At 41.3% G+C, this 22,883-nt stretch overlaps 1 protein-coding gene across 1 annotated transcript; it reads right to left on the reverse strand.

Annotated features, from left to right (window-relative positions):
• Nucleotides 1–419: 419 nt before the first annotated feature.
• lonrf1l (LON peptidase N-terminal domain and ring finger 1, like) lies at nt 420–11,829 on the reverse strand. The gene is made up of 12 exons (XM_047578556.1): nt 11,092–11,829; nt 8,449–8,567; nt 7,341–7,463; nt 5,740–5,934; nt 5,421–5,634; nt 5,075–5,180; nt 4,883–4,997; nt 4,646–4,767; nt 4,376–4,534; nt 3,997–4,159; nt 3,735–3,887; nt 420–2,181 (listed from the first exon to the last, which is right to left on the reverse strand). The coding sequence occupies exons 1-12, from the start codon at nt 11,693–11,695 to the stop codon at nt 2,023–2,025; spliced, it is 2,232 nt and encodes a 743-aa protein (XP_047434512.1). The 5' UTR covers nt 11,696–11,829; the 3' UTR covers nt 420–2,022.
• Nucleotides 11,830–22,883: the final 11,054 nt, after the last annotated feature.

A 22,883-nucleotide genomic window follows, 5' to 3' on the forward strand; every position in this document is an offset into this window, starting at 1 on the left:
CTTGAGGCTAAAATATGTACAACTGATCTCAAACTCTAAGCAAAGCCCTGAACTTTCTCTTTCGTCTTTGTTTTCATTCAGCAACTCACTCTGGGTTGATACAGCCGTCCTTCAGACACTATTTCTGCCAAAGTTGGAACACTTATGGTGGTTTTACACTTCAGATTTCATTCGTTTGTCAGTGTTCTCTTCTCACAGCGTTAAAGTGCAAAGATTATGTCTTAAATAATGTGACAATACCTTGAACCATTCTTAAAATAGCAATGCTCTGGTGAGAGTGATTTGTTTGATCAGAGACAGTTGCAAAAACACGTCGTTTTCCTTTGATTGTTGCTTTTTGAGTCACAAGCATCAATGCTAGTTTTATGTGAGGTGTGTAAGCCATTAAATGTGTAGGAAAAAGAACTCTGAGGCCGACATTGAAAAAAGAATTGCATTTATTATTGAAAATTGATAACTTAAAACATCTGAGCAAAAAGCAAGTTCTGTTCAAAAAGCCTTTGTACAAATGGTTTACATACAACATCCTTGACTTTTACTTTTCTCATGTTCCTTGTAGGCATTATGAAGACATGGTAGCTCAAACTATCTCAGGATTTTTTTATTTTTAAAACGTACTTCATGCTATGGCAAAAAAAAAAGGAATGGTAACCAAGCCAACACATTGTGTTATTTAGATCACAATGCAAAGATGGTGTAAGGCAAAGGCAGTCCTCTCTCCTCCCAGCAGATTAAGAGCAGCTTTTAATGAAGAGTGCTCCCCATTTGCCATATACATGCTGTTTTTCCTACTTTTGATTTGTTGCAATTTCACCTGTCAGGATGTACAAATACATTTATACTTATATATTAATTCAGTTTAAGTTAGATGGATGGGAAGCAGCTGTTTTGGTGTCATAGATCAATTGTAACACTTTCACTGCACAATCCTCACACGGAATCGGCAGCAGAATCTCAGTGGGTCCATGACAGACAAGACATTTGGAAGATAGGGCTTATTATTTAAGGTTGAGCCAAACACGGAAGAGAAGACAAGGCCAACCCTGAGGTTGTCACAGGAAGAAGTGTTCAAAAAAAAAAAAAAAAAAAAAAAAAGCTGAAATCCTCCATACTCATATTAACAGGGACAAATGAAAAGTATTTGCAGATGAACCTGGAAGAAACTCAAAAGATGGGAAGAAAATTGTTTGCCGCTTTGTAGAGGCAGCGATGGAAGCTGTGCAGTGTGCCGGGTAAGCAAGTGGGAACAGTGAGCAGAAAACACGATTTTAAGAAAGTTCAGAAAGGAGTTAATACTTTTATCAGTGTTTGGTACACATGCTGTGCAGGAGCATTTACGTTCTGCACAAACAATGTTTTATCTCTTTTCAATAGATCCTCCAAACCAGACTAGATGTCATCAGCAAGCATCTTTTTAAAGTGCTGTTTAAACAGTATAGTATTATTCCCCCATCACTTTTTGGATTATCAGCATTTAGGATTTTGTTTCAAAGACTCATCGACGTCTACATATATAAAATGTCTTCTAGAGATCAAACCTCTTTTCACTGGTTTCATCAAAGAAACAAAAGAAAAGAAAAAAAGAAACATAACCTAACACACCAGAAGCTTTTCACCTCGGTTTCTGATGTACTAATCACAACAAGGGACACTCAAAAGTGATTGTAAGATAGACTACCTTCAACAAAATATTCACCAAGTGCAACAGAAACTGCTCTTTCCAATTTTTCAACGACTTATGTCACGTTTGTCTGCTTTATTTAAGTCATTTCTGTGATTACAAACAACCCTGAGGTGGTTTGGCCACACCGTATTTCTAGTTTTAATGATCCACAGTTGAAGGATGCCGCGACTTTGCACGGACGTGGTGTGTGTTTCATACAATGTGGAGTCTCATGGAGATCGTGGACAGAAACGTGATCAGACAGTTGGCTGTGGGAACAAACGCTGGTGAGATGCTGATGTCGGTTTTCTGAAACGTCACTTCAAAAAGTCCAAAGGCCGTTTTGCTGTGGGGAAGCTCTAGTTGTTGGGGATGCTCTGGAGATATGTGAGGATGTGCTGTATCTTCACCAGGCGTTCTTTGAGGCTGGTCATGGAGAGGACCGAGAGCTGGTAGCGAGGGTCGATAGGCAGGACGGCCAGCAGCCACCAGCAGCAGGCCGGACCGTTTGGAGTCGCCTAGAAGAACGGAGAAAGAGCATAAACCGTGTTCAATACGAAAAACACTCAAAATGGTCAGTCATCTACTGTGGCTGGAATAAGACAAGACTGTGTTCACAAGTCTGTGGAAACTAATAATACTGATCCACATCCACCTTTACTGAATTCTGAACGTTTGAATAGACCAACGCTATATTCGTATGTTTGTACACGCATCAGAGAATTTGTTCTCTGCCTTTAACCCAGATGAGAACACGTGGAGCTGTGGGCAGCCATGCACACCAGAAATCAACACCTCCATATCTCCGATGTAACAACCATTCAGAGTTTCTCTGTTCTCCTGCCGGCCCCTCTTTATCTGCGCTTTGTCAGAGCTGAAATAAAATCCATTCATAAATTACACTGTTTAAAACTAATCTGCTCATTTAAATAATATATGTATTTTTTTAAATGCACTGGTACCAAGTGCCACGTTAGCTACAGCACATTCAACAATTAATGCGCTTTTTTCTTTAAGTTCTAGCTTTCCAGTAGGTTTGACAGCCCTCCAGTTACATCCCTGATGATTTAATGAAGTAGTCGATCCTATGACAGTGGAGTGAGTGAAATATAAATGACCATTTACAGTAATCCGGACAAGGAGGTCCTGGCTGCGTCAGAGTTACTTGGAGCTAGAAAGTCTGAGCCAGTTATAAAATGTGCTTAACACTCGGAGGGATTTGAAGAGAATGATGTCTCTGCTACATTTCACTCTGCTCTGGCCATTACGCAGAGAAGTGCTGTGCAGGCAGATTACAAAACAGAAATCATGGTGGCTGCTTTGTTTTTTGTTTTGTTTTTTGTGTGCACGTGCTAGAGTTGGGGATTCTTTACATGACAACGTTGTGACGCAACAGGGCCAGCGGGATTAGTTATGAAGCCCACATTAAGCTCTTTAGCCTATATTGTGGAAAGACTCCGCCCTGTGGCTTCCTAAGAACGGAGCCGTAATCCCTTCCAGCGCTGCAGGCTGCAGGTCCTGAGCCAAAGCTAAGCACGCACAATAACTGAGTTCCGGTATTAGGACGTCTGGCGCAGGTGAACCCCTGGTAATGCGCGTCTCACAAAAAGGGAAGAATCACGAGACGATTCACTCTCAGACTTACAGTGTTAAGTGTCTTCCAGGATCGGCTTCGAGTAATACGCATTTTAGAAATCATCCAGAGTTTGAAAGGAAATTACTGTTTCTGTTCAGCAGATATCAGTTCTGAAAGTAAAAATTATCTACACTCTGCTGAACTCAGCCGCAGTTTTACAAATTAACCTGCCAGACAAACTGTGTAAAATGACGAATAACACAGATACTGTTTCTCATGTTGGAATCTGTTCAGGGGAGTCAACAACTCAAGAGACATTTCCGCTAAAGCAGCAAAGTGCAGCCTTGTGTGTCTAATAGCATCTGCAGCTTAATACAAATAAAAACATATTTCTAGTTTAACAAGCTGAAAGATCGATGTGAATATAATCTCTGTTATGCAATTTAATATATTTAGGAACCTAAGAATCTCTCTCTCTCTGTGGCTGAGTTGTACCTGGATATCAGCTTCTCGTTCTGGCATTGGTCCAAAATGCTGCAGGATCTGGTTGTGGAAGCGGATCTTGAGATTTTGGAACCAGACCCGGGCCTGCTCATACACTGCATCGTGTAGTTCTTGGAGGCTCTCCAGTTCATCACTGTTCTCCACCTAATAGACAAAAACGAATAAATTAACACACCAGTATTTGGCTGAAATATACAAACATTTAACCTCAAATCAAAGCTTGGGTCTTGATGAGTGTCTTTGTGGTTCTTACCCTACTATCCTCCAAGTGTTCGATGTCAGCAGTACTGTAGCCGTCCTTCATTCCTCGGGACAGGACCCGGAAGCGCTTTCCTCCGATCGTGTCCACTACTGAACGTCCGTCAGGGAGGAAATGGACACTCCTGATGATGAGCATGCAGCCATAGTCTGCAAACCTGCAGGGGAGGAGACACTCTTTCATTCAGACATGTGGCTTTGCCAGATAGTTTCATTGAATTCATTATAGTTACATGATTTTATATGTGCAGAGAAAACGGCCGTGACATAAATCCATAAAAACTTTAATGAGCCGCTTTCATAAGTAATGACTGATGTTATTTACAGTTCTCTACATGGTAATTCTCCCACCAAGTGTCTGTGATGATGCTTACCCTTTCTGGGGATCATTGATACACATCCCAAATTGCCGCGTGCCCGTGTCCATGCAGCGGCGAATCATGAGGCGGTAACGGGGCTCAAAGACGTGCAGGGGGCAAGGCACAGTGGGGTAAGCCATGGTACACACAAAGATAGGCACATTCTTCGTCAAGCTAAGAGAAGGGAGCAAAGACAGAGTCAGTTTAGGACATTTAAACCAGTTTGGCAAACATCAGAATGAGCCAGACGATAAGCAGACATAAATAAATCGAAAGGCTGCTTACTCAGAAAGCTCCTTGGTCTCCTCCAGATGAGTTTTAGTCCTCTCTGCATACTCCTGACTCAAATACTGTTTGATGAGCGTGTCCAGCACGGTTGTAACCATATACTTCCTACATGCTAGATACTGGAGGGCAGACAAGAGAATAATTATAACAGGGAATCATGAATACATATTTTAATTAGTACAATAGTGGCTAAAAAACATCCCGGTTTCAGGCAAGATAAGTCTGTTCTCTCACCTCTTTCAGACTCTCTTTACACAGGGGACACTGGGGCGTGTGATCTAAGCAGCGTTCCAGACAGTTTTTGCAGAAGGTGTGTCCACATGGTGTAGTCACAGGCTCGTAAAACAATCTGCATTGGTCGAGGAAGAAGAGACGGTCAGTTCTGGCCGTTCGGTGGTGACGTGAGTCGAACAGATACGTCCTTACCTCATGCACAGAGAACACTCCAAGTCATTGGCGTCCAGCAGATCCACGGGAACACTTCTGCAGGTTTTAGCTTTGGCTGTCTGTTGTTTGGAGCCTTTCGCCACACCTAAAGTAGACGAGAGAGAAGAAAACATGTCATCACTTTCATACTTCGATACTGGACCAAGTTGGTGACATGTTAATTTACGCATTATAATAAAAAACATCAACATCTGTATAACGCATACTATAGTCCAGCAAAAAATAACACCCAAATGTATCACTAGTATTTGTGTTTTGAATTCCACAGAAGTTGAACTGACTGAAGAAGAAGAGAAATGGGGAAACAAATGGTCTGGCAGCTCACCTTGTTTTTTGTGCTTGCTACTTCCACTGTCCACAACACATGGTTCTATATCTGACACTGACAGCTTCCTCTTCAGCAGACTCCCTTTCTCCTGGTCCCCCAGCTGAGGAGCAGAGTAGACTCTCTTCAGCCCCTCCTCGCTGCTGCAGGACCCGTGCACTCGTAGTGACTGAGCTCGGCTCAGCCCGTGCCGCTCCAGACTTTCCCAGCGTTTCTGCGTAATGACCAAAGACTCAGGGTTAGAAGGTGACAGTGGATCCTTAAAACGTCCATTTAATAAGCTACAACATTTACTGATCATTACTCGGAGAGCCAGTACCTCTTGGTTGTCCAGATGGTGAGCGGAGGCAGCACGGACTTGGTGTTGGTGTTGTCTTTGGACGGGGCTCTGTGTTTGAGCTTGGGCGTCTGCCACTAGGGTTTTACTGCGTAAGTGAGGCAACGTGTTCTGCGTCGTTTCTCTCAGGCCGACCTTGACATTCTCATCAGCCGGGGACAGCAGGTCGCACAAGATCTGCAACAAGCAAACGGCTCGTCAACGAAGTAGAACTACAAAATGTCCCATGAGACACCAGAGTCACCCAAGATAAATAGTGGGACACATAAATCATAGTCTTGGTGTCTTATAAAATCCAATCTAACCTCGAGACCTTGGCAGCGTTTGTTATCAAATCAAACATGTAGTCGATCCGTTGATCCATGAACTCATCTGTATTTTTGCCTCGCTGACGCTGTTTTCACTCCTATTTCACTCCTATATATGAAGCATGTCATAATTTGAACTGATCTCCCAGCAGACAGGACGGAGGCTGTGGTTATTTTGACATGGAGGCTGTTGAAACCGTAAGAGAGTTTCTAAACGGCACCATCTTGATACGACGGTCTGTTGATGCACACTGTCCAGCTCTCACACTGTATCAGATCGATGTCAGATGAGAAGGATAAGGAACTTAGATAAGATGTCAATACAACCAGCAACCACCCCTAACAACAAGCCTAATCAATTTAACACACTGAGGAGTCAGACGTGACGACAATGTGAGGTTGTTTTAAGGCAAAGTGACCATGACGTCTCCCAAAATCCTGAATGTGTTTGTTTGTGTACAATAATTAACTGCATGTCACTTATGTAACTACAGTGCTGTGTCCTGTCTAATTAGCTGTTCTAACATCGTTACCAGCCATGTCACAAGACCTGTCCCGCTAACTACTTATGCAATTCCATGACAGATGACCCAAGAAACATGAAAACAATGGAGCACGTTTGTAGCTGAGAAAGTGGAAGAACAAAGTCTCGATTCACTTTCTTTCTTTTGAAAAGGAAGTTGCAAAGTTCAGCCAGTGCATAAGCAACAACACTAATAATCAATGATCATTTCAGACATTTTAACCCTTTTCAGTTTGATCAGCCCTCAAACAGTGTGTTTCATGTTCATTCACATTGAATTACCGGCAATAATTGTAATTCTAACGTTTTTCCCCCCTGACTTTCTTGAGTCACGTAAAACAAACAAGACAAAATAATCTTGCCCCTATAGGACAATTCATTAAGTCAAGGTTTTTCATGGGATGCTTATAAAACAGCTCCTCCATCATGTTTCCATTTAAACGGTTTATTTAGTCATAAAGCCTGAGAGGGATTTTAAGATCGCTGCCAACACAAGAGACCATTAAGGCAATGTAGTAGAACAGCAGGTGCTGTATAGGAAAGAGGACAAATGGCTTTGTGCAATAAAGGTCATTACAGGGGAGCTTTATATTCTCAATAAAACAAAGAAATGGGACACGTTTATGTACCGTGACTCCTTAAAGCAATGACAAACACAATCTGACCTCAACGTAAATGATCACCATCGGGATAATGCCAGAGCCTAATATATCTTCCCCGCAGAGCCAGCAGGCTAACCACATGTCTCTCACCTTTTCCACTTGTCTTTTAGCACAGGGGAAGTCCTCGTCCACAGCCAGGCAGTGGAGGAAGACTTGGAGAGACTCGTCCACTTGGCCCATCTCATGTAACACCATGGCTTTCCTAAACAGAGCCTGAGGGGACCAGAGACAAGACAAATATTTGACTTCTGTATCAGCATTCATGCGTGTTTACCCTGGGTATTATTACTCATGCTTAGATTATTTCACTATTACTACTATGTGATGTGCACACAAACATCGCAAGCTGGAGTTGGATGTTTTTTTTATAAAATAATATGAGAGCACTTGTCAATGACACGAGTTTCTTTGATTAATGTCCAGGGTCCAACGCAGACATTTGACTCTTGCTTGTGATGTAATTGTAATTGTGATGTAACCAATGCATGAATAAAGCATATCTATCTATCTATCTATCTATCTATCTATCTATCTATCTATCTATCTAACTATCTATCTATCTATCTATCTATCTATCTAACTATCTATCTATCTATCTAACTATCTATCTAGTAACATGAGAGAAGCCGTTTTATACAACATTAAAAACAACAAGAAGCTGTAAAAAATACACTTTGTAAACAAACAAATAAATTGGACCATTACAACCTAATGATTATGATTCAGTGTAATCAGTTGCCAAGACATTGAGCCCGTCCATGTACACACCTCCATTATACAACAAATAAATGCTTGTCCTGGTATCTGTAAACTGACCTACAAATTACACGTCATTACCTTGCAACTTTAATCCAACAACACAACAAATGAGACAATCTAGGCCTGAGGCTTCGAGGGAATCCGTCTTAAAATACACCTTTTCCTGGTTATCGTTGGCTGACCAACATATCAGCACGGAGCGTCCAGCAGAAGATCACATGCCAGACTAATAACTAAAAGGCAGATGGCTGAGTGCGTGTGCACAGCCTGGCAATGCCACCAACGTAATCACAGTGTCAATGTGACGTCTGTCATATTTAGGGTTTAATCCTGGTTCACCTGTCCACACCTCTGTGTGTGAGGAAGTTGCTGTAAAACGTAAAAGTTTACTATTGACAATCACTTATTTGACCTCTATTATACATTTGGAGTGACCTACTTCAGCAGAACAGCTCGACCTGGGACAGACGTCTGTGTCCTCCAAAGCCAAACGGTATTGTTTCAGAGCCATGTACGCCTCCGATCGCGACAGTCGCACCACCGCAGTCCTATCTGGATCTGAGTGAAAGAAGAAAAAGAAAGAAACAACATCACTAAGTGGAAAGTGAAGTATGGAAATCCTTCAGTTGCTGGTTATTATCACACACAACACAGTCGTCACACAGACATCATAGTGTTTATAATTTACAGGGAAAACTTGAGACGTTTTCTCACTGCAAAGGTAAGTGGTGTTTACCCCAACTGAGAGGATTTCCTGGAAGTCATAAATCATGACATGGCAACCCCCAAATTACACATTAACTGTGTCATTATTTCTCTACAAACTGTGTAATAATAAGTCACGTAAGGCCAAAAGAGCAGGGGATCGTATTACTGCTTTAATTGTTGCTAGAAGGGAGGAGAGCTTCAAACCCTGACATGCAGCTTCACCACAGAAGGAAGGTAAAAGCAGATCTTTTTTTTTTTGGTTAAACAATAACCAAGTCATATGAATAAAATAAGCCCAAACATGGCCACATACAGCAGGTTCCTTTTGAAGTGGGCTTAAATAAAGTCACATGTTTGACATTCACGTAATTACTCAAACTCTGGCAATTTGATGTGAGCAGGTTTCTTTTAAAGCATCTATCCTGCAGATAATCTGAATGGTGGATCCTGCTTTTTGATTTTGTTGCATTCAGTCAAAAGTTAAACTGCTAAATCAGTTTAGCATTTTTCATCGACTGGGCCGTGATTTGTTTTTTTTTTTTAAGCTCACTGCTCACCATCAATCCCAGGAATGGATTACCTTTCATCTGGACACATTGAGGCCAGGGCTCATTTTTCTGATGTACGTCAGATGTTAATGTGAGCGGGGCCACTTGTAATTTGTCAAGTCATTGTGTCATCAGCAAAGCTCCCCCTAAATGTCTGGAAGTTTCTGCCCTGCTCCTCCTCGGGCTTGTCTGAAGCACTGTGGTGCAGCGCTGTCAAAAGCAGGTGTTACTGTTACTGCATCACCTCCACAGCGGTATCAGTTCACACAGTTCACTGCTTTTATCAAACTCAGATACACAAAATAGGGACACGGACGGCCTTTTTCCGCATAATGGACGTTATGTTTTTGCAGTCTCCAACCTCAATATCCTTTGGAAAATACACACCAGATATACTGTAAATATAGGGACAAGAAATTGAATCCACACCATAGTATGTAACGTTGACTAGGCAGTAAACAGGGCTGCATCTAATGCTTAAATAAGATAAATAAGCTGATTCAGAAAATGTCTGAAAACTGTAAAAAAGTACTCAATAAAATCCAAATCTCAAACTCTTCAGATTTTCAAACTGTTTAACAGGCTAAGCAACCACAGCCTTAAAGCCCTTCAAAAATTGCATAAACTATTCATTGGTAACCCATATTATGTGAGACAAAGCTTTTCAAGTAACAGAGTGATTCAGGTTAAGTCTCTCACTAAATATCGCTGCTGGTAATGGTTGAGTAACAAGCAAGGTCAATGTGGCTTCAGTGTGGGTTATTATGTCACTGGAAGGTCCCGGCACTTTTCCCAATTTAGGCCATGAGAGTTGCACTTGAATACATATATATATATCTCCACCTTGTAAACACCTGACATCAAGCTGCTACTTGAGACTGCTGCTAAATAAAAAATTATTTGTAACTTGTGTGCAATGGCCATTAAAGTTCTTCTTCTTCTTCTTCTTCTTCTTCTTCAATAAAGCAAGTAATGCAGGACGCTGATGAGAAGTAAGAAGCTATTTTAATGGTTAAGGATGCACTGGAATATGGGTTATTTGCTTACTGAGAAGCATATCCATTTTTATTTATTAGCAGCTGTTCTGTGGATGTGCAGCGTGTCTCTAACTCAACTGTGGGTGATATGTTTTACACCAGGCCACAGTTGCTTCATGGCCAAAGAAGGATTTCATTTCATTTCATTTCACTTTCACCTATGCTGAGCTTTCCTGTTGAAACTTGTATTTGCACTTGGAAAAACAAAATTCACTTCCAGCCACAAACCTCCCACTTACAAATCATGCTCACATAAGTAACCTAGTTTAGTTTCTTTCATTACATAACTTTACACGAGTTAGTCAGTGTTTATCTGGACCAACAGCCTCTTCACGGCCCCTAAACCGGCCCACGGATTGAACATTCATCCCCCTGTACAGCATTTTATTCATCCGCTCTCTGTTATATTCACAATAATTACAAAATATAAATGTCATCCCCTTGGTAAGTTACAAAACTTGTGTCACGACCTGCCTTATGCAACTTGCGCCGAGTGCGCATGCGCAGACTGTGAAATTTCGTAAGCATGGCCCACCAGCAGATTACAAAGCAGCAACATACCGACACCAGAATAACACAGACTAATGTTAGTGGCTAAAATATCGGTGAGCAGAGCTCGGTCTACTTGTCTCCTCTGGATTTAATGACAACAACGACTGTTAAGAGCCTCAAATTCACACAAATCGACCACGTAGCGCCTCAGTGAGGCGTCTTATTCCTGACAGGCGGCCGGACGGAGAGTGCGCAGTAGACACACCTCTTCCGATATTAACGTTTAACAACACTCACCTGACTGAATAACTTGGTTTGCTAGCGACACGGCTTCTTGGTACAGCTTCCTCCTGCACAGCGCGTCCACTTCGCCTAATGTTTTGGAGTTCTTGAGCTCGTCCGAGAACCATTTCTCTAAAAGTCCGCAGAGAATCACGTTAGCCTTCTCCTCGCCCCGGACGGGCTCGCTGCACAGCCTGCATTTGGACAAGAGCCGTCGATGCAAACACCTTTTGCAGTACGAGTGTCCACAGGCTATGGTCACAGGTTCCCCCAAAAAGCTGTGACAGTTGGGGCAGTCAAACACGTCGTCCCCGGAGCTGTCCCGACCCTGGCCCGTAAATGCGTCCGGCCCGGTCGATTTCCTCTTCAAGTTGCGGAGGACGCAGTCCACGAAAGTGCTTAGTTGCTCGGGTCTCACCGGACCATAGCGCATGGCCACTGAAAACAAGTCAATAGCTTCTCGGAGGCAGTTTTCAGCCGCTAGCGCGTTAGCCTTCTGTAGTATAAGTTGATGGTGGTCCTCCTCCTCCTCCTCGGAGACGTTGTCCCAGTCTGCGCCGAGGAAGAAGGAGCTCCTCTCATCCGGCGCGTCCTCCGCCGCTTGCGGCTGAAGCGCCATGTTTAACGCGACAAAAAGAGAAAATGTTACCAATATTTTCTCCCGTTGACGAGTTTAAACATCTCCGTGGCTGCCGCGGCGGGGGACAGTGCAGTGGACACACTTTCTCACACAGCGTTACATAAAAAAAAGCAGCGTCACGTGATCGGCAGGCTCGAGCTGTGATTGGCCAGAACGACTCGGTTACAAAACCTGCGCTGGAAAGTTTCATAACAACGGAAGAGACGTAGCGGAGCTGTGAGACTGTGCTACATCGCAGCGCTCCCGTTTGAACTTGCACCCAGCAAAATAAAATAAAACCCTGTGTCACAAGTTTAAAATAAAGAAATATGCACATACATATATATAACTCCTGGGATTACTTCTGGATTCACTTAAAGACTGATAGGGATTTTGTACAGACATTACCTGTAGACATTTGTTTCATGACCTGTCTATATTCTAGAGTATTATTATTACACATTTTTTTTATTTTTCCTATTCCAAATCTTATTTCCTAGTCCAGTTTTCTATGTGTGCCAAAAATTAGGTTTGCGTGTTTTGGTTGTGTTTTATTGTAAGTCACTGTCTGGTTTGTCTTGTTTGTTTAAATTGAAAATAATAATAAAAAATGAAAATAACAAAATATAGTCTTGCATAAAAAGCAACCATGCAACCCCGTGGATTTCCTTACTTTTTTTTTTGTATGTGTGATTAATATAAGGTTAAAAATGTCCTCTATATTTGTTAAATATTTTATCTCTGCAGAGGGTTTGATTTGTAAGTTTGTCTTTGTAAGTATTTTTATTTATTAATTTATTTATTTATTTACCTCTGGTCAGACGTCCTATCATTCAGTCACCACCACATATTTTGGGCATGCCCCTTAATATTTTCATTCAGGATCAATATTAGTGCAGCATACAAAAATGACGTTTGCTTGGAACATTATACTGGATTTCTAAATTAAGAAATATTAATATAAAAGCAAATTAGCTATTTGGTTAACTGAGTGTAGCAGCAAGAAAAGTCATCACGAAGAAGTGACATAAGCCAGACCAGCCCTCTGTGGATGACTGGTACGAAATAATGGAAAGAATCACTCTCTCCATGAAGTTGCCCAAAACTAAATTTTATGAATATTTATTTGTATGCTTTAATATATATTATTTTCTTTAAGGCAAAGTCAGTGTTCTTCTGTTTCATCATTGTGACATTTGGGCCGTAACACAAGTGATACTCTCTGCTCTCTGCTCTCAGTTTCAGAATCCTGTTCACAAACCTACCCCCCCTCCCGAAAAAACTGCTTGTGTAATATGACTTCATAACATCTCCCTGAGTCTCAGATTTATGTAATATAGTTGTATTGCTAGTTTCATCTACTGCACGTTGAACTCATTAAAAAAACATACAATGTCACGCAAAAAAAAGACAAAATGCAATACTGCTGGATTTAATTATTAATTTTTATAGTCATGTTTTTTTAAAATTTGTAATTCATATCAGATTGAATGTTTTACAGAAATTCCCCAGCATATTTGTAAAACATCACATCCCAGACAGAAAACAATCTGGTGCATCATTTATATGTGAAATTCTAACATTTGTTACATAACATTTGCAACTTATTCAGAGCACAGAGGCCCTGAAGACATTGTACATGCTACCGTCACATGAGTTTTTAATTATGATCTTTTCAGAAACACTATTTAAATACTTTACCTCGTATGTCAGATGCTTCATTACAGTATGTGTGAATATACAGCATACGGTCGCAGTGTAAAGGTAAAAAAAATTCAGAGCAGAACTAGAGCCCACCTTTTCACTGTTGCTGACACCAAAGACTTTCTCGGTAGATCTGCTTTCAATGACTGTCATCATTTAACCCATAATATCCCGTAAGTTTAAAGTTGGCGATGTTTCAAATATAAAGAAATGAAAACATAAATAAATCTTTTTTTTATATTTTCTCATGATATGGACAAAAGTGACCTTTGTATGGGACCCATTCCTCCCCTGTCGTCCCTACTTTGAAGTCATAACAGCTCGGGTCTCAAGGATGCACATGACAAACTGTGTGTCACTGAATTTTGTTACCTAACTGCAACAAAATAAAAACCAATGGTGTTATGTCACTTAGCTACATTTGAGCCAACAGAAACACAAATCCATCTGTAAAACACCACAAACAACAAATCATGCTGCAATGCATCGAAACCCTTTCTGTAAATACCATATTTAGCTGATATGTCAGATGCACTTAGACGTTTGTTCTGTAGCGTTGGCTAATGCTGCAGGCTGCTTTTATGAAGAATAGTTTACTTACAGTTACTTAAACTCAAAATAATTCAACTTACATTAGTAACTAGGGATCAACTGAACCAGTCATATATTAGAAGTATGATCAAAAAGCAAGTCTACAGAGGGCGTAGAAGTCTCCTGACCCCAACTGAGGTCCGCATCATCTTCTCCTGATAAGGTAATAATCCCTTATTTTTTTTTTCCTGGAAACTCTGTGAACCATGAGTAAGTTTAGAAAAATGGATTTCTACCAATGCTGGTACCCACTCATTTATATAGTAATGTATGTATAATGGTTTGCAGAAACGTTTTGCAGAGTAATCCAAAAAAGCGTTGAATAAGGTCAGCTGGACTTGTAGAATTTCTTGAAGACGTTTCGCCACTCATCCGAGTAGCTTCTTCAGTTCTGATGAACTAGTGGGAAATTGAGGTTTAAATAGGAAAAAACTCTGTGGGTAGCACCCACCAGAAACTTGCTTGACCAGAAACTGGGGTCACTAATTGCCATAATGGCTGATACTTACCTGTCCTTGAATGGGGGGAACTGTGTGCCTAGGCTAACTTACCCTATGAATAGAGCTCTAACGAGGCTATTGTCCATGAGTGGGGCTCCCTCCTTGTGTATTTTGGGGAGACCATAAATACACGGTGTGGCTTCCCCTGGGTACAGACGGTAATAAAGGAGTCTGTCGATGACCTTTTCCTTTTCCAGTTGTTGTAGGTAGTTTCTTATTCTGGTTTTGTAGATGTTGGTTGGGTCGCGTCTCAGTGTCTCATAAGTGTCTTGGTCGTTGAGGAGGTTGTTCATTTTTGCCTGGTAGTCCACCGTGTTTAACACCACTGTGCATCTCCCTTTGTCTGCTGGCAGGATCGTGATGTCCCGATCTTTCTGCAGTGATACTAGCGCCTTCCTTTCCTGGGGGGTGATGTTCGATGGTGGTGTTTTTGCACTGGCGAGGGCTGATGTTATTTCCAGTCTGAGTTGTTCGGCTTCTGTGTTTGTCAGTTTGTTGTTCTTGATGGCAGACTCTGTAGCAGTGATGAGGTCTACCACTGGAATCTGTTCTGGTGTTATGGCGAAGTTTAGTCCTTTGGCCAGGATCTCATTCTCTGGTTGCGTGAGTTCTCTGTGCGATAGGTTCTGGACCCACTTCTTCTGGATGCCCTGCTGCGTGGTGTGGTCATCCTTCTTCCTCCATGTCAGTTCTTCCGACTTGTGTTTTCTGTTGTGTCTAGTTTGCAAAACCTGGAATTTGCGTTTCTGTCGTTCCTTACCTTTTGTGTGTTGTGTGATCTGGGCCTTTTCCACAAATTTGGAGACTTTCTCCAGAATGTCCTCAGGTAGCTGCGAAGTTAGTTTGCAGAAGCAGTGTTCAGCCTCGGATTTGAGAGCGTCGATGGTGAAATGGACCTGTCTCACTCTCTCGTTGAGCAGCTGGGCTTGAGCTTTCTGGAGAATTTGTTCCGCTTTGAAGCCCTTTACGGTGGAGCCTATGTGTAGGCTGGTGGGAATAATCTTGTGTTGTCTGCATCTCAAGTTGAACCGAAGGTGGTTCCTGTAGTCTGCAAGTCCACCTCCACCTGAAGGACAAAGGACACTCCTTTGAGGATAACAACGTCAAAGTCCTGGCCAGAGAGGACAGATGGTTTGAGAGAGGAGTTAAGGAAGCCATCTATGTCAAAATGGAGAAACCTTCTCTAAACAGAGGAGGTGGACTGAGATTTAATTTACCAACTATTTATAACTCAGTTTTGACTTCTGTCCCCAAGAAGTTTCAACAACATTCACACATTGAGCCTCCAGGTTCCCATGGACAATAGCCTCGTTAGAGCTCTATTCATAGGGTAAGTTAGCCTGGGCACTCAGTTCCCCCATTCAAGGACAGGTAAGTATCAGCCATTATGGTAATTAGTGACCCCAGTTTCTGGTCAAGCAAGTTTCTGGTGGGTGCTACCCACAGAGTTTTTTCCTATTTAAACCTCAATTTCCCACTAGTTCATCAGAACTGAAGAAGCTACTCGGATGAGTGGCGAAACGTCTTCAAGAAATTCTACAAGTCCAGCTGACCTTATTCAACGCTTTTTTGGATTACCATGACCTGGATGACTGAGAACCTTCACAGACGTTTTGCAGAGTATGCGAGGTTAAAATGGGCGAAACCCCGTTTATCTACTGTAGATGAATACTGCCATCTAGTGGCCAAAATGTGCACACTTGCAAAAAGTGATCAAAAATGAAAAATGAATACATAAATAATTACATAAAATACATTCATCCATTTGTGGCATAAATTAAACCTATAAATTGGGGTTTGGAGGCACAGAGGTCTTTCTGGCCTGTGTGGCAGTTTCAGGGAACTCATAGCCAGTTTGTAACTTCAGCAAACCGGTGTAACGATCTTTGGTACCGTCTCTTGTAATGTTTTGATAGACTCGTTGCTATGCAACGACTAAACTCGGATTGGCTCGATCCCCTCGTGGTGACGTCACGATGGCGTCACCATGGAAGGAACCGAGGTTTTAAATAAAGGCTCTGGCCTCCACACGAACAACCACTGTCCTTCATTGGACAGGGTCAGGGTTAGTCTCTGCTATCTAGGTAGCTGTGAGTGCCGTAAGTTGTCTTAGGGCACGTTTGGACTCCCCTGACCAGTGCTACAGTCACAGACCGAAGTTTCTGCATCAGGTCGGAGAGTCACCCTCTACCTGTGTCCTCTGAAAGCAGAGTGAAGAAAGAAGATAGAAGAAAGAAGAAGTTATTTAAAATCCATAACAATTCACTCACATCTGGAAGGTGGTGGAGGCTCAGTGAGAATCTTACTGATTTCTCCAGTGTCTTCAACACCATCCAGGTTTGTGTGTTTGGGCTGTGTCCTGGTGAGTGGTGTGGGAGCCCCACAGGACAGACATTTTCTGATGACTTTGTAGTTGTGGGGTGTATGAGCAGTGGACGGGACGAGGAGGAGTATAAAGGACTGGTGGACGGATTTGTGGGGTGGGCTGGTAGGAATCACCTGTTGCTTAATGTGGACAAGACGAAAGAGACGGTGACTGACTTCAGGAGGAAAGGAACAGCTCCTCTGACCCTCAGCATTCTTGGTAGTGACATGAGGGTGGTGGAGGAGTACACATCCTCTATAAAATATCAAAAATCTATTATTTTTTTCAAGATTTTGTGGAACTACATTAATAATAATCATAGAAACACATCAGATGAGTCTTTGACAGTGATTACCTTCCCTGCTAGTGTAATGTGAAGAGCTTAATAGATGCCTAAGAATATTGTGTTCCTCTCAACATTTAGATGGACACATCTCTGCCAAAGGCTCCAGAGTCTCCCCCTCCCTCTTGTTTTAGGGTAAAAGGTTGTTTCAGCCAATCAGGCCCAGCTGTGAGTAAACTGAGCAGTTATTGGTCACGTTTGCTATTTGAGTTTAAACTTGATATAAATACTGACCGCAGCTTTGATCTGCCTTCTCTGCCAACTGCTGCGTAAGGTAAGAGCTGTCTGCTTAACTGCTCTGTTATAAATGGCTAAAAGACAGAAATGATTTCTGTTGCTGGTTCTACATGAAGATGATTCTTTAAACTACAGTCACATAAAACGTTGCTCACTTACATGGTGGTTTAAACTGTGGTGAAAATGTAAATCTGTGTACTTACTCTGTAATGTCTGTGTGATGAGCGTGCCTCTATCCATTTGATGAACCTTTTTAATATTGAAGCAGTGACACTACATTAACGATCTTTTCCTGCTTGACAATGTTTTGAAAGTATTGTGAAGTTACTGTGTAAGGTCTATGTGCGGTAGCTTTGCTCACTATTGACTCATGTGGTTTCATGGTGTGAGAATAACTGTTGGGCAGATGCTCTTCAACATGGAAATGAAGCCAACCATCTGGATAATCAGCAGCTCTGTCACTGCCAGGTCAGTACATACAAGCCCGGGGCCTGGATCCAAACTTCACATAGCGGTCAGAGATAGCAGAGGAGGCAGGAGATAAAAGCAGCTACTCCCTGTGATTGAGTCCAGGATAGCCTCCAGTGCTGCTCCTCCAGACACTTTGATAATACACCTGAGCGGAAACAACATCCCACAATCCATGGAGGAGGATGTGTTGAAGGTCCAACGCCATCTTCCAGGTAAACTGATCCTTCCTCTCTGACATATCTGGATCGGTCAGGCAGCCTGATCTGGATATGGACTTGAGAGGAACCACAGATGGGTAAATGGAGCAATGTCTGGTTTTGGTGCAGAAAACCACATACTGTCCATTCAGCACAAAAACAAAAACTTGTCTAAGGATCTTAATGCAGAGGGAAACAGTACACTGCTACGAAACATCTTTGAAGCACTTCAGATGACACTTGAACAGTAAAGCTTATGTTGTATTATTTTTCCATTCTATTATATATATTGGTTACTGTGGTAGTCAACCTGTGCTTGGTGGTACAGATGCTGATGGCAGTATATAAGCTCAGTGGAGATCAGGCACTCGACAGAGAAGGAAGGTCATGCTGTTGTGAACATATGCCGTTAGTATTTATTTTGAATTCGTTTATTTTTTGTAGTCATGAGTTTTTTGCCATTTGTTTTTTTTTTGGTAAATATTTTTGCTTAAATATTTTTGCGTAATGTACACGTGTTGGCGACCACTGTGAAATAAACCTTTACAACAATGTCTGCCGAGTCTACCTATACCATTAATTCTTTCTTTATTTCTGATCCCGGTTTGTCACGGCCTCAACAGCGAGTATTCTCCCTGGGGTCATGTTAAATACACTTAGAAAACAACAATTGTAAGTACAGATAAAATTTACAAAATTCATATAAATTGACAATGAATAAGAGATTCAGTAATAACCGACTTAATTGTAAACAAAGTCAAGCAAAGATAAAGACAAAGCAAAAAACAAAACTGTAACTATAACAAATAAAACATACATTTTATTGACCTGTGAAGCTCCATAAACTACATCTGACCCAGTCTTCATGTCCTCCTCCAGTTGTCCACTCCTACCTAGATGAACAATTCACCAACCTGCCCATGATTCCTGTTATACTCACAAACTGTCACATAAGATCATCAGCTATGTGTTATATTACTAGACCCTACATGTTTCCTTCAGCTTGATGTATGTATCTATGACAGAAGTTTGTTTATCTTGTTTCTCCTGCTCTTCTTCTCTCTCTATCTTCTCTGTTTCTACCCGGCTGGCCTTCGGCAGATGGGTCCCTCCATATGAGCTGGGTTCTGCTCAAGGTTTCTTCCTGTTAAAAGGGAGTTTTTTCTTGCCACCTTCGCCCTCAGGCTGCTCTCGAGGTTGCAGGCTGGTTTTTGTAAAGCGTCTTGAGACCATTTGTATTGTTATTGGCGCCATATAAATAAAACTGTGTGTCAGAACAAGAGACCGTATAACCTGCATAATGGTAGAGTTAGCTAAAAAACAGGCAGTCCTTCCAATGGTTGAAATGTCCTGCTCATTTTTATTATTAATGTGAGTAAACCAAGAAAGTGTTTCATCTATTCCCCAACAATCTAGCTTGCTCAGTAGTTGCTCTTTCCAAAGAATCACATAGATTGCGTTCATAGATTGCAATAACGATACATTTAGTTTTTGATGTATTCAGTTTCAGCTTATTTTCAGTGACACATATGGAAATCTGCTTTAAATTATCAATAAGAATCTTGCTCAAGTTTGTGTCATTTTCTGCAGAAGAACATATTGCTGTTGCGTTGTGTGTGTCATCTGTGTAAATGACGCCGTGAGCTACACCATCTGTACATATATTGAGTGAGATTTCGTTTTCCTGACTCACAGACACTATTTGTCTATAATACACATATTCACAGAATATAAAATATACAATAAATACTGGAATGACTTAAAGACATCAAAAAAGTTAAATATAACATAAAGATAACAGAATAAAGTATAAAGTGGCAAATGATTATTGCAGAGGCAGCATTATGTCAGTCCAGTGAGGATGGCGAGGGCGATACCTTTCCTCAAGGAATAGATAAGATTATTAGGTTACATAAATAAATAAGATTGATTAGATAGCATAAGAGGCTGTAGATTGATTTTTTTTTTCAGATACAGATAACATTGTATGTATATATGTATTATATATTGTATATGTTTGTATACTGTACATTGGTGTGAATAACTTGTTGTTACAGGTGTATTTACGTATTTCAAATATCTGTGTGTGTGTGTGGTTATGACACCATCTGTGTTTATATGGCTCATACTGTATTTGAAATAAAGTTCATACATTTACATTTATAGAATCTGATATTATTTCTTATATTTTTAATTAAGTAAAAGAGCTGAATAGTACTGTCTCTTTGTATGTGTGTGTACGTTTTATACTGCAAACATCATGTACCTGGACATAGACTAAAACTATTGACTATTTGCAAAGAGGTGCTAGTTAACGACAGTATGTGACCATGTTAATTCCACCGTCATTTTGAAACTAAGTATAAATATATTGTGTTATTCATGCCTGGCCAGTAGCATCTCCTCCTCCTGGTGGCCATGGTTGGCGGGGAGGCTAAAGAGGACATGCCCTTGCAACTTCTGTGGCAATAACAGCTGATCCCATGTTGGTCCCCCTCTGATGACTTCACCTGTCGAAAAAGGATCCCTTCTTTTTCAATTACCTGATCCCACTGCTTTAAGAGCTTCAGGAGCATGGGCAATGCCCTCTTCTTCTCATCCTGGGTGGTTGCTGTCTGCCTCAGAAGAAGCGAAATTCCTAGATCAGCGGGTCTTCTGCCTGCAAAATAGCAAGTTAGTTAGGTTAGTACCATCCTCCCCAGGGAACACCATCACAGCCTGAGAAACACAAGTTGGAGGGATCATTACGCCATGTTGCTTTTGCACAGTGCCCCTCAGCTCCTGTACAAGAGCAGATGTGGGAGCTAGGGTTAGCATTTGCTTTAGAGCAGGCATGTCAAACATACGGCCCGCGGGCCGGACCCGGCCCGTTGGGTCATTTAATCCGGCGCGGCATAAATTTCTGAGTATGTCAAAAAAAGAAGCGAGTCTCTAGCTAATTTCTATTAAAAGTTGTGATTTTTTTAAAATAAATACAAACCAAATGCTCCCTCCGGCCGCTAGAGGGCAGTAAATGTGTAAAAGCGCTCACGTCAAGCATGCGGCACTGACACGAGTTAGTCACAGGAAATAAACATGAAGAAATGGACCGAGAAGTATTTATTCACAGAAGTGAATGCAAAACCAGTGTGCTTGGTAAGTAATCAGCAAGTTGCAGTGTTCAAAGAGTTTAATATTCGGCGCCACTCATCATAAAGACAAGTATGTCATATTAAAGACAATTAATATTGTGCAGTATATTCTCAACTTCAGTAGGCCCAGCCTAGTAGTTTGATCTGATGTAGTCTAATCTTATTGCCCATGCACTGCTATAACTTTTTATTTATTTATTTATTTTATTTTATTTTGTATTTCTTTTTTCATTTATTTCAGAGCAGTATGACAATTAAGGCAAAATATTTTTTTTATAGCTCCCACTTGAGTTTGTTTAGTGTGGTGAGTTGGTTCAGGTGTAAAACTGCATTCACTCAACTGTTAAAATAAACCAGTTGTTAACACATTCACGGCCAAACATGAAAAATCATTTTTTTCCCATTGTTTTTGAATAAATGTGTTGTGCTTAGAAAAGATCCCTTGTCATCCGTGATTATAATATGTAGGGTAGGCTACAAATGTAGGCTGAATGATAAAGCATAGTACTGAAAAACAAAGCTAAATATTTGGAGTTGACATTCTTTTACTGATCCGGCCCACCTGAGAACAGAAAGTCTGGATCCGGCCCCAGAGCCAAACTGAGTTTGACATGCCTGCTTTAGAGTCACATTTTGCCAGGACTAAGCATCTGCATTTGTGTTTGCTCTCCCTGGTTTGTATTTGTTTGGTCTATTAGATGCTGTAGTCTGACCGATCAATTACAGTCTAAGGTCTGTTTTTATTCCGGGTACAAGGCCATGGCTAGGGGCGCTGCTTGTTTCACCGTCTGTCCTGTCTGTCCTGTTGCGGTTTATTTTAACAAGTTGCTCACTCTATATTATCCCTTACTTACATCATACCTGTGAATACATTATAAATGATACTTATTAATAAAAATAGTTAGATAGCTGACGATTTGTTTTCAGGTAGTAAAAACAATATTTTTAAAAATCCACCCTGTATCATAGCTACATGTGTGAAGCCTTTAACAGAAGAACCACCATCTTATCTGCATCATAAGCAGCGCACACATTACTGACGATATTAAAAAAGCCGTTCTATTATCCATATTGTTAGAAATGCGGGCCTGCCCATTGACTGTATATACGTGCCGCATGAAAGAATCTAGTTGACGTTATCACGTAATAGGTCAACCGGAAACGGAGCCGTATTCACCCGCCAAAAAGACACAAATCGTCACCTAGTGTGTAGCAGAAGGACATGTTCCTGTCAGTTGTTCGATTTTCTGGAGGACAATGAGAACCGCATTCAGAAAGTCGATTTTAGAGCATAGCTCAATAAAGCTGCGAAAGGACTGAATGGCGGTCGGTGCTGCGGCTTTGTATAAGAAAGTCAACTTTTAAGTATTTTAAGTCCTCAGGACCAATAAATGAAAAGTAAAACTTTAAATAATCGGGGTCATACTTCCTCGGGTTTCTCAGACTCTGTGTCCTCTCTCACCTACAATAAGCCGATCCATTTTGCACCTTGCATGGCTGTAGTTTGCTAACCAGACGTTAGCACCTTTTTCAGGTTTGTTTTTTCTCACGCCGCACCTCCCCTGAAGTCCTCTGGCGCCCCCCAGGGGAGGCGCGCCTCACACTTTGAAAACCTCAGGTTTAGATTAAACCACTGACTGTAGTCTATT

Source organism: Mugil cephalus, chromosome 2 (genome assembly GCF_022458985.1).
Source record: "Mugil cephalus isolate CIBA_MC_2020 chromosome 2, CIBA_Mcephalus_1.1, whole genome shotgun sequence".
Taxonomy (NCBI): Eukaryota; Metazoa; Chordata; class Actinopteri; order Mugiliformes; family Mugilidae; genus Mugil; species Mugil cephalus.